We start from the raw sequence: 12,892 nt of genomic DNA, 5'->3' as shown, positions 1-12,892 counted from the left end.
ACTCTTTATAGAAAAGATATGTAAACAAGAAGGTGCAGAAGAAATTATGCTCCCCATGGGGAGTGGGGGAGAGAGGTGCTAAAATCTTAATTTTTAATTGTTGGTCTTTGTGTATACAGTGAGAGATAAGACAAAGATGAATGGGTGTCTATATAGAGATAGATAAAATAACTAGGTCTACGCTACCTGCAAGCTCTGCATTTGATTGTGTTGTGATTTCAACTAGCAAAAACAGCTTTTATATATATATATATATATATATATATATATATATATATATATATATATATATATATATATATAAAATGGAGCATTTTTCCCATACATTTTAAACTCTGCAGCTGCTATAACAAATCACTGGAAACAGTTTAAGAAAAAACAAATTTTAAAGTAAACTGTCCCTTTAAGATATGATACAAGGAACTCACCTGACATCCCTGGCCCATACAAAGAAGCTGCGAAAACATCACTGTGCCGAGCAGATCGTGTTGGAGAAAATCGTATCCACTCGTGGGTAAGTTCTGGAGAAAGCCTGCCTTCTGAACTTGGAGGGAACTTTGGACTCTGAAAAAGGTAAAAACTATATACCTAAACAGATCAAGAAAACAGCCTACATGGGCCATAATGCGAACAACCAGCAACTATTTGTTTTTCCCAAATTGTATTAAACACCCTTATTTTTGAGCTGTAAGATATTAAGACTGTTCCATGTGAGGTCTACTATGTTTCCCTTTTTCTACTAGAGGAGATCATTTTAATTTCATAAGAACAATTTCACAGCATACAGAACAAATCTATAAACCACATATCCTTCCAATCGTATTTCAAAGATGAAAACTCACCTGAAGAGCGGGATGAGTGAAAGGTACAGGTGCCAGCCTATGCCTTAGTGCAGGAGCAGATCGAGGTCTCGGCCTCTTCACTTCAGGTTCCTCCTCTCTCTGTAAACAACCTTCCACCTCCCCGGATGCCCTGCATCCTGACAAAGTACAGTCTGTGCCATCTTCACGACAACACTTGCCCACTCCCCTGATGTGGTGGGACTTGTGTGTGACATCCTGTGTATTAGCCGGCATGGGCGCAGGAGAAGGGCTTGTCGGTGGTGAGCCAGCTGTTACAGTGGAATCAGACGCAGAGCTAGACTGGTGTCTGTGCTTAAACTTTATCGAGTCACTGCGTTTTGGAGGGGTTGGGGGTGTAGAAGGTCTATCTGACTTTGATGGTTGAGGTGAATGAACAAGAACAGGGCCAGGGGGCAAGAAGGCTATTTTTGGTGGTGTTTGTGGTCTTTTAAAAGTGTCCGGATCAAATATGGACTTCCTCTGTCTAGGTCTCTTAAAATCTGTAAACTCACGCTGAGTGTGTCCTGGGCTGACCATGACTTTGGGCCATGTACCGCTACTTCGCTTGCCAATGGATGGATCAACCAGTGGCTCTTCCATAGAGTCAGCAAAACCTATAGGGTGCCCATCTTCCTCAAGCAAGTCATAGCCACGCCCCATGAAAACCTCTGCCCCCAGAGATCCCAGGCTGTGTTCAGAGTGGCTATGGCAACTCAGCTGAAGGGCCCTTTCTGAACCATTCCTGTCTCCCATGTCTTTCTTCAAATCCAGGATGTCTGGCCGGAAAATGTCAGTCTGCGTTGAGCTGTTGTTCTTCAGGTTTCTGTTATTCTGTGCCTGAATATTGGGTGGGAGGGTTCTGCACGAATCTTTTAGGTTCTCAAAGAGATTCTGCCCACTCCAGGATGTGGCTGGAGGTATAACCTAAGAGAAGGGAGATGTAAGCGTGGTTGTAATGGGACTATAATTTATAGAATACAGCAATTTGAACAAGGGGTGCCCAACCATTTCAGATGAGGGGGTCACATCAGGATTTTTTTTTACAGTTTGCAAGGTCAGTGAACACATTTGAATTAATTCTTTTATTCAAGAGAAAAAAAATGATGGGCTTCCAATAGCAAGGAATTTACCTCTGTTTACATTGAACCAACTCAGGAAATAAAACAGGAATGAGGAACAGTTACATAAGAGAAAAACTTGTGCATTGAAAATAGTTAGAAGAAAAGGTTAGAACGAGTAATTGGTGAACAGATAAAGTACTTGACAGCACTTTGGGGCCCTGGGACATGGGGTTGTAAATGTAATAAGGTTTAAGTATAACTTCAGTTTACATTTATATTCCTAGGACTTGACGTTATAATGTATTGCTTTTCATTGTTGCACCTATGAGTTTATTCTAAAAATATATTACAGCCTTCTTGTTTATAAAAACAGGTGTACCTAGATAATACTCACCAGCAAGAATACCAAATTTGGTCCAATATAGAAAAATGCGCACAAACAAGAAAACTGCTGCAGACTATACTGCTATAAAATGTCTGTCAATGCCAATTCTAAAGACTCGCTCTAATATCCTTGTTGCAGTTGGTATAACATTTATTAAAAGGGATATGAAACAGTACTCCTTTAGTTAAAAAAAAAATAATATATATATATATATATATATATGTTAACGTAAACATAAAAAAGAGCTACAATATTTTTAAAAAAAAACTTAAGTTCTACTGTCACATTATTGCACAAACAGTCTATACTGAGCATGGGCAATAAAGTGACTGTAGCTATTATTGGTGTCTCCTATCAACACTTCAAAGTAAAAGTTGCTCCTTTGCTTTCATGTAGAGACCAGCAGTGATAGGAAGTAATGGGCCCTTTAGAAATTAGGTTAAAAATGAAATAAAAGTTAAACCCCTTTAGAAGAATAAATATTGAAATGGTTCCTATTAAATATCCCACTGCTTAAAGGGACATTCAAGTCAAAATTAAACTTTCATTATTTGGATAGAGCATGCAATTTTAAACAACTTTCCAATTTACTTCCATTAAAAAAAGTGCAGTCTTTTTATATTTAAACTTTTTGAGTCACCAGCTCCTACTGAGCATGTGCAAGAATTCACAGAATACGTGTATATGCATTTGTGATTGGCTGATGGCTGTCACATGGTACAGGGGGAGTGGAAATAGACATAACGTGTCAGAAAAAAAGTCTACTATTCATTTGAAGTTCAGACTAAGGGGTATTGCATTGTCTTGTTATCTTGCATTTGTTGATTATGTAAATCTACTGTGTTGACTGGTCCTTTTATTACAATGAAACAGACTATTTTATATCCCTTTAAAGAGGCTTTTGGTGTCAAACTCATCTGACAACAAACTCAATATTCCTTATGAAGTTCCCATTGCTGATACTATTAAAGTAATCAATATGGAAGAATTATTAAATCTATAAAGCAATTCCATGTCCCTGAAAAAAAAAATGTACACATTTCCCATTACCAAATTCTATAGATAAAACCATTTTTCATATTAATGACTTAGGGGCCATTAGAGATATAATCGGAAGCAAGAATAAATTGTTTGCCTATTTGTAACAGAGCACAATGTTTCACCGTATTGTGGTTATGTTATAAACTAACTGAAAGTAGTTCTAACGTATTATAAAGTAACCTATCAAGAACAGTGTGCTACACAGAAAATCTTGCCAGCCGGGAGGCATAATAAAGTAGCCAGGTGGGGGCAGTGTAATATTTTCTATTATATTATTTTCAGCTGTCCACAGCACAAATAAATTGCATAATTTAACAAAATGTATTTAATAATAATTTGTGCAAAAAAATTAATTGACAATTTTTAATATTGGCTGAATTAAGCCCAATATTGGCTAAAATTTTAGTAAGATATGTAAAACTTGATTGCCTTTTTTTTAGTTTTACACCAAATACTTTTTATGCATACACCCCATTATCTTCTATTTAGTTGGCGCTTTTGGCAATTGGATTTCATTACATATGCTTTACTTTGTCTCAAGGTTTTGGTGCGACGAGGAGGCACCAGGAGGTTAACAGAAGAGCAGGCAAATCCTAACCCAAGTCACCATGAGTCATTTTTGCGTTCCTAATAGGGAACACGTTTTGAAACTGTTTGGAGAGACTGAAGGTGGAGATTAGCTCTACTGTTGGTTAGTTTTTGTTTACATATACATAAGTTTGTTTTAAAACATTGTTATATTAAAAGTATAGTTACCTTTAAAAGAGAGAGGCTCAGAGAATCTCGGCAGCTCCGCAGCAAAGCTTCGCACTCAGTAAGCGACTTGTTATCTAAAGTGATGCCGTTAATCTGCATTGGGGAGAAGATTGTATCAGCAAAGTGCAATTGTATGTGGGTGAGCATGTGCCCCAGGGCTCAAGATTCTAACTAGCCCTGGACAATTTATTTTCATACTATCTTTAACATTAACATTTAACCTCTGGACCAGTAATATTTCTCGTGACTGGGAAACTATAGTGAGATTTCTCCACCCTAGCGTGAGCGCATTTGCATGAACGCGCTTGCCTGCGTTTGTGTGGTGTGTGTATAAACGTTTATTTCCCTTTGTGAATTAAGGTGCACAAACTATCAATTTTGGATTTTCATATCTTATAGGAAGAATTTGCATCTTCCATTGTGTCCCAGAAGAATTATACAGGGAGTATCAGTCTATTATGAAGAGAGAATAGTTTAGCCCACAGGCAGATTTATTGTCCAGTTAGGTCCAGTCATGGCTAGGTGACTGGCTCGGCAGTGCAGGTTGATACTATGTGACTATGATCTTCATTTTATGTAGGCAACTTTATTATATACATGTGGGTGTGGAGTAAAAAAACAGTTTTTTGTGGGTACTCAATGGCATTGAAAGTTTGCCAAAATGTAAGTTTCCAATGCATCATTGAAAAGAATATAACATCTGATTAGGTTATATTAGACACACAGAATGTTACAGTAGATAACAACCAAATGGTCCATCAAATCTGCTCATATTTGTGCAGTGTAAACTTTCTTATTTCTTAGAATAGCATTATACATGGATAGGGATGGGCAAATGTTTCATGACATTTGAAATTTAAAATACATTTCGATATATTAGTTCATTCTAATCGAATTTCGAATGTTCATATAACATTCTTTTTTCAAATGTTTGTTTTTAAATATTAAAGAACATCCTAAAATATTTGGTTTGAATAATCAAAATGTTTAGCTATACATTTTACATAAAATCCGAAAATATTACAAACATTCTATTTCAAAATTCATTTTATGCGAATCGAATTTTAAATATTTAGAAGGCACTTCTAAATTATTTTATAGTCCTTGTGTTTACCACCTGTATTGGAAGTTTATTTCATGAATAAACCACCCTTTCCTTTATTAAAGTTTCATGATTCAGATAAAACATGCAATAAAAATAAATAATAAAAAAAAACAACTTTCCAATATATTTTCATTATCAAAATTGATATGCATGCTTTCTGAGGCTCCAGCTCCTATGCAAAAGTGTACAGTATATACATATGTGCATTTTGTGATTTGATAATAGTGGTCACATAATACAGTGGGAGGGAATTTTGGATAAACTTTGAAATTTGCCAGATTCTACTGCTCATTTCAAATTCAAATTAAGTGCTATTGCCTTGTCTTTTTATTATGTGTTGGCCGATGAATTCAATGCTACAACAACAACTAATAGCTTGGTCCCTAATCATGTAGAGCTTTGTAGGATAACAGGCCTATCTTGGATAGTGTGCACCATTTTATTGGCAGCCAGTGCAGGGAGAGGTGGATGGGTGTCACATGGCATTATTTTGATCGACCAGTTAGCAGCTTTGCTGTAGCGTTTTGTACTAACTGAAGGTGATGGAGTAGTTTTTCTGGGAGACCATAATAAAGTGCATTACAGTTGTCCAAATGTGATGTCACTAAAGCATGGACAATTGTAGCAAAATCTTCAGTAGGAATCAGGTGCTTGATCCTGGCTATATTCTTTAAATGAAAGAATAAGGCTTGTACTGTGGCTGATAAATGTTGCTTCAGGGAAAGTTCACTGTCAATCTCATCCAGACCAATTGATCTTGTTGCAGATTAGGGATCATCATACAATTTTTACCCATCACAACTACTTCTGTTTTTTCTGGTTTTAGTTCCAACCAACTGGCATTCATCCATATTTGAAGGGTTCTATCATATATATTGGACATGTTTCTACTTTGTTTATATCCTTCTGGAGATAAGGTCTCCAAAATTGTAAACAATATTCAAGATGATGGCCAACTACTGATCTGTAAAGTTGTTTAAGAACCTTGCTATTTCTGCTGCTACTAAATCTCACAGTACATCCAATATTCTAGTGGCCTTACCGGCTACATTGTTTACCAATATTATATTATCTCATTAAATCCTGTTATTACATTCTGTAGGAAATTCACCTCCTGTGTTTTACAGACTACTTCATGTGTGCATAGAAATAATATTCAAAACATTGCGCACAGTCTCTGCTCATGGTTTTACTACTTCAGTTATTCTGTTAAAAAAAAAATTAAAAAAAAAATCAGATCTTGAGGTTGAAGTTTCTGTTTCTTTATTTTAATATCATTTGTTCATGTTTCCCCCTAGAATGATACCAAACTCAATGTAGCTGCACTTTTTGGGAAATGGTACCATTGTAATAGCTCTCCAGTAAGGCCAGTGTGCACTGTGCAACAATGGTCTCTACTTAACTAGCTGTCCATGCAGTTTGTGAGCCCTTGTAATGCAGAATCACTCACAGAACTTGCAATTGCAATTTACAAAATTGTGGTCTTTAATCAGGTGCTTTCTAACCTCTCTGCCAACTCCATTTGTCAGGGATGATTGAAAAGCCTTGCTCTCACATAAGTCATGGAGTGGGCTGTGTAAAAGATTGCTTGTGCCATTTTTAATTCTGGAAGTTGATACTGCATTGTAGATGGACAGGTTTCCTGCATGAGAACTTTGTCCTCCCACAATATGATAAATAGGGGCCTCTGAGCTCGTTTACCTCCCACTGCGACCAAGCACTCATTCTATACCTTCAAATAGTGTAGCAAGTATATACTCACAGCCACCACTCTATCTCCAACTGCAAGGGTTCCTTCCTTAGCAGCTGGACTACCAGGTACCACCGCTGACACCAGTACACCACTTTCCAGAGAGATTCCACTATCTGTCATGATAACACAGAAAAGGAGAAACTTAAAGTAATGTAATTAACAAGCATACCTAAAATCTGACTAAAACATGGGCAAGGAGAAAACATCTGGGTGGAAAAAGGTGTGCAATTAGACACAATGGAATATTATTAAAAAAAAAAAGAAAAAAAAAGTTATTTTTTCCAAAGTTTGAAGGACAATAAATGAGATAAAACGAAAAATCTGTAAAAACCCACAGGAAAAATGCATTACCAAACTATCTGAATGCATAATGATTTTAATATGGAGTCAGAGGTAGCTTCCCCTCCCAAAAGAAGTGTCACTTGCCCAATTGTCACACATTTTTGGGGGTGCTAAAGGTACTTTTTAAATCCCAGTGCACCATAAAAGTCACCTAGGCAATTGCTTTTTCTATGGGCAACCAACTGCTAGGTAAAAGTACACCAGACCCCTTATTTGAAAGTGGGTAATCTCCTGTTAGGGGATTGTGTGTGTGTTGTATGGAGCACCCAATACCATAAATATGTAAGGTAGGTGGGTTGCCTTTTTTAAAGGCAATATCCTACAAATGTCATGGGTATGAGACCCTCACTGGAAAAAGAAAATCACCTGAATTAGAGGGGGGGGGGGGGGGTCATGCACACGCTAAGCATAGTAGGTTAATCAGTGGCAATAGCAGCAAACACTGAAGGTTTTACATTAGTAAAACAAAGTCACTGAATAAAACCTCATGGTGCCACCCTATGCCAGTAGGTGAAAACTTCACTACCAACTGACCTTTCTGGTTGCCCAAGCTGATGAGGAGAGGGGTTATTATCCGACTCCCCAGGGACTTTCTCCTGCGAATCACCATGTTGATGACATCACCGCCACTGAGCACGGCTTTAATCAGCTGCTTGCGATCCTTATTAGTTAGGTCCACATCATTAATCTTCAGCAGACAGTCATTCACCCTGTATAGCGGAACAGATTATGACCCTTGTAGACAAAGTTCAACATTCTTGATCTACGGATTCAGTTGTGAACAAGCCAGAATCTCATTATCTCTGCATTTTGCTTGAAGGGACAGTGTACTGTAAATCTGGTTTACCCGTAATTAACATTTATAGGAAATTGCTCCTTTACATAATAGATATTTTTGCTAATTGAAAACACCAACCCGATCAAATGGACAGAGCCTGCTGAGAGAGCAGACCTTATTAGCTTATATCTTTCTCTACATATACATAACACTCCTTATCTTATCTTTCACTGTATACACAAAGACCAATACAATTAAAACTTACCATATTAGCACCTCTCCCCCCAACATTGGGAGTGGGATTTCTTCTGCACCTTCTTCTTTACATAGGTTTTCTATAACCAGTACTGTTGTACTGACATTTTCATAATAGTTGACAGTTTCAACAGGCAAAATCAGCTATTTCAAATGAAAAATAAAGGTAAAGGAGCTATTTGTAAACAATTGAATACACTTCAGCAGCTGAAATGGATCACTGGGTACACATTAAGGGGGGGGGGGAATCACAGTACACTGTCCCTTTAATCAGAGATACTGGATAAGGTTATTAAACCTACAGTCATTTTAAACAGAGCTCCTAAGTCTGGCCAAGTTGTGGCCCCATGCACAAAATGTAGATAGTTCTGTTTTAGGTAATACAGCTTTAAAAAAAGTAATTGCTATACATGTAACTTGGGATCTCTGAAGAGTCCAATTAAAAAATCTTATGTGATAATTCGGAATCTAACGGATATCTAGGGTTAAGAAGTTTTTTGCATCAGGAATCCACACTCCTCTGTCTCCTTTCTAAACAAGGTACCTCAGCCGGCCATCTGCGATGCTGCCTTTATCCACCTTGGTCACGAAAATGCCACTGTCTCCCGGAAAGAAAGGCTCATTTACCCCATCAGCCACATCAAAACCAAGAGCTTTCAGGTCCATATCCTCCTGGGAAACAAGAATAAGCCGATTATTAGTGGCATAGAGTGTGAGAACCTGCAGTCGTAGGGGGCGAATGGCTTGATAAATCGAGCCCATATATGTGTGCAACAGTGTTAATTTTGATTTAGTCTTAAGCCTTGACTAAAATGCTGTTTAAGTTGTATTTTAGTCATCTGAATTGTTTAAGTTTTAGTCTTGTTTTAGTCTAGCTTTAGTCAATGAAATTTACACTGGTGTGTAAACCATACAATGCAGTTAAACACATAGGTAATGTCCCACTCAGCTGTTGCAAACACTGCAGCTCCTGTGCAAGACATGAAAGCCAGCCAATCAAGAAGGGAGTGACAGTAACAGTCAAACAGTAACCAATTACTGTCTGTTTGTGCATACAGGGGTGTGGGAAAAAACATAACTTTAAGAATCTTTAGCAATTCTTCAGTAATAGTGACACTTTTGTGTGTGCTGAGCTTGGAAGAAAAATATACAAATATTTCACTGTTAAAAGATACTTCTGCACCAATGAATCTCTGCTGCCTGCATTCCCCTATCTAGCAGAATGTAAGATCATTATCAGGAAGCAAAATGAACTAGATGATTGCTGTACGTTGTTGCTAATTTTATATAAAAGAATCTATTCCAATGCAAATCATTTTAACTTATATTTCCTTTTGTTTACGTAGGCTGAAGCAAGTGGCCTAACTAAATCAGCATGGCAAAATGTATGCATTTACCCTGTTCCTCTCAAATTCCACCACCTCAGTCTCCCATTCCAGTGAATCCGTGTCAATGGCAGAATCGTGAGAGCTGTGCGCCATAAGCTGACGGAAACGAGCTTCCTTCTCAATTTGATTTTCCATTTTCTCCCTGAGAAATGAATAAATACATGCACAGTTGTCAACGGGGTAAAACACATTACTACTACAGACACTAACCTACCAAAAAAAGCAATCAAATGTACCTACCAACTGTAAGCAAAATACACTTGCAACGCTTTATCTGCAAGTCTCCAAACAGAATAACTGAATGTTAGCTTTATGGAAGAGGATTCTTTTTTCTGTACTGGTTTAATGTTACATAAGTTATTACAGAACACATCTTCCCTAACCTTTAAAGGGACACTGAACCCACATTTTTTCTTTCATGATTCAGATAGAGCATGGAATTTTAAGCAACTTTCTAATTTACTCCTATTATCAATTTTTCTTTGTTCTCTTGCTAACTTTATTTTTAAAGCAGGAATGTAAATCTTAGCAGCCAGACCATTTTAGGTTCAGCACCATGGATAGCGTTTGCTTATTGGAAAATTACATTTACCCACCAATAAGCAAGCATAACCCAGGTTCTCAACCAAAAATGGGCTGGATCCTATGCATCACATTCCTGTTTTTTTAAATAAAGATAGCAAGAGAACGAATAAAATTTGATAATAGGAGTAAATTAGAAAGTTGCTTAAAATTGCATGCTCTATCTGAATCATGAAAGAAAAATTTTGGGTTTATTGTCCCTTTAAGTGCCCTCACAAACATGGAATATTGTCTACCATTAACTTAGTTCCTCCATATTTCTCCAAAATAGTCATCTGACAGGGCAGACATTTATGTGATAATGACTTCCACTGTAGACATCAGTTGTGGTAAACCTGAATGCCAGAATAATACAATTCAGAGGAAGACATACTTTGTGGTAAAAGGACTCACTTGAGTTCCTTCAGCTCTCGGGTTGCATCGTTCTTCTGCTTCCGCATGTCGTCTAGATTACGTAGGGCTTCTGCTAGCTCACTGACCGCGCGGTCCCGCTCCCTCCTCAGGTTGTCACACAGGGTCCTAGAAGAAACAAGAAAAATGATCTACATTAAAAAGGGCATGAAAGTCAAAATTAAACATTTATGGTTCAGATAAGTTTAAAAGACGTTTCAATGTACTTGTATTATGAACTTTACTTTGCTCTCTTGTGATTGGCTCACCAGCTAATCCGCTCCAGTAGTCCATTTCTCTTCTATCTTTAAAGGGACATTGTTCTCTAACATTTTACTCCCCTTTAATTAGTAAATGGTAAATTTTACCCGCTGTAGTGTGTATTTAATTGTTTGCAAACATATACTTTACCTTTATTTCTTAATTGAAATAGCTACTTTTGCCAGTTGTATCCCCACTTACACTGAAAATATGAGAAACTTTTTTTCTCTGTAGAAAAGTTATGTAGGTAGGAGACAATAGTACTGATTAATCTCCTAGTGGGGTGTATGAGGGAGAAAGTGATTTTGTATGTGAAAAAGCTGCGTTTATTCAACCCCAGCCATAATTAGCATTTCAGTACCTAACATAAATAACATTAGCAAGTCTGTTTTACTTGCAGGCTCAACCCATTGCTATCGGCATGTACTAGCTGATGGTTTTCATGAGTCATCAACCAGAATGTTTTACCTTAGCTGATGACTTTACAAGCCTGATGATGTGCAAATTAATTCTAAAGTAGTTTGATATTCATCAAATGACTCCAGGATGATTTCTAAAGTAATCTTTTTTTTTTTTTAAGTGAGTACTGTTCATAATGGTCATTTCTGAAAGATGGAGTGGTCAATATACTCACCGAATGCTCTCTCTCTCTGCAACGATTTTGTCCCTCTCCTGGAAGGCCCAGTCTCGCCTACACTTAGCAACCTCAGCCTCTTGAGTAGCCTCTTTCAGTTCATGGCTCATAGCCTCATACTGCTTCCTCAAAACCTCTATCTCCTTATTGGCCCTATCCATATCTAAAGTAGCAGAGTCCTGGATCTAAAGAGACAAAAAATGGAAGAAGCCACTGTAACCAGTAGAAAAGCGCACCTTTCCTATCTACATGCAAAGCACACTACATACAGTAAGAAATCTAAAAGTCCAAAGCTGCCAGTGTGTCAGAAAAATGTGAACCCTAAATATTTTAAAGGGACAGTCTACTCCAGTAATGTTTTTGTTTAAAAAGACAGATATTACCCATTCCCCAGTTTTGCATAACCAACACAGTTCTATTAATACACTTTTTACCTCTGTGATTACCTTGTATCTAAGCCTCTGCAGCCTGCCCCCTTATTTCAGTTCTTTTGACAGACTTGCTTTTTTAGCCAATTAGTGCTGATTTATAAATAACTCCATGGGAGTGAGCACAATGTTATCTATATGACACACATAAACTGAAGTTGTCTAGCTGTGAAAAACTGTCAAAATGCTCTGAAATAAGAGGGGGCCTTCAAGGGCTTAGAAATTAACATTTAGCGTTCAACAAATATTACAAAGAGAACAAAGCAACTTTGATTATAAAAGTAAATTTGAAAGTTGGTTAAAATTGAATGCCATACCCGAATAAAGAAAGTTTAAATTTTGCCTAGACTGTCCCTTTCTTAAATGGGAAGTGTATGAGAAACTTTGTCAGTATAAAATATTTAAATCCTGCCTGCTACAAATAGTATTATATCAAAAACATGTGTAATTGAACTTTGCTTAAAAAAACAAAAACAACCCACAATAATAATTAAGCTCTTAAGACTCTGTGGTTGAGTTACTGATTTCTAAATAAGTAACATTATTATTATTACATAGATTTTGGTGAAGATGAGAACTCCTAAAGATTTGCAAATATATTTTATATTAAAGTGTATTTTTCATTAAAGGGACAGTCTACACCTTAGTCATCTTAAAGTCTTACCTTAGATTAAGCTGCAAATAGCCTCCTGCAACTTTTTTATATCTTGCAGCAGGAATGGTAAAAAAGTTATTTTAAAATTAATATTGTTTCTGGACACTTTGAAATGGATGCCAACCCCCGCCCACTGATGACATCACAATCTGGGCTGCATATGGCATCCAATCACAAAAGGCTCATCACTAGTCGGATTTAACAGACTGTCAATGCTATTCAGCAGAGTGCCTAGA

General features: G+C 37.1%; 1 protein-coding gene across 1 annotated transcript in view; it reads right to left on the bottom strand.

Moving 5' to 3' along the window:
* The window catches only part of DLG5 (discs large MAGUK scaffold protein 5), a 143,099-nt gene that overhangs the window by 60,778 nt on the left and 69,429 nt on the right, over window positions 1-12,892 (bottom strand). The window contains exons 9-17 of the mRNA XM_053692123.1: window positions 11,574-11,758; window positions 10,682-10,807; window positions 9,716-9,848; window positions 8,863-8,990; window positions 7,820-7,995; window positions 6,953-7,056; window positions 4,086-4,178; window positions 843-1,766; window positions 429-564 (exon numbers count right to left, since the gene is read on the bottom strand). Of these exons, the coding sequence (XP_053548098.1) occupies window positions 429-564; window positions 843-1,766; window positions 4,086-4,178; window positions 6,953-7,056; window positions 7,820-7,995; window positions 8,863-8,990; window positions 9,716-9,848; window positions 10,682-10,807; window positions 11,574-11,758 (2,005 nt within the window). The remainder of the gene's footprint in view (window positions 1-428; window positions 565-842; window positions 1,767-4,085; window positions 4,179-6,952; window positions 7,057-7,819; window positions 7,996-8,862; window positions 8,991-9,715; window positions 9,849-10,681; window positions 10,808-11,573; window positions 11,759-12,892) is intronic.

Source organism: Bombina bombina, chromosome 9 (genome assembly GCF_027579735.1).
Source record: "Bombina bombina isolate aBomBom1 chromosome 9, aBomBom1.pri, whole genome shotgun sequence".
NCBI classification, from domain to species: Eukaryota; Metazoa; Chordata; class Amphibia; order Anura; family Bombinatoridae; genus Bombina; species Bombina bombina.
Note: the sequence above shows the minus strand (reverse complement) of the source record. Positions and strands in the feature narration are given on the sequence as shown.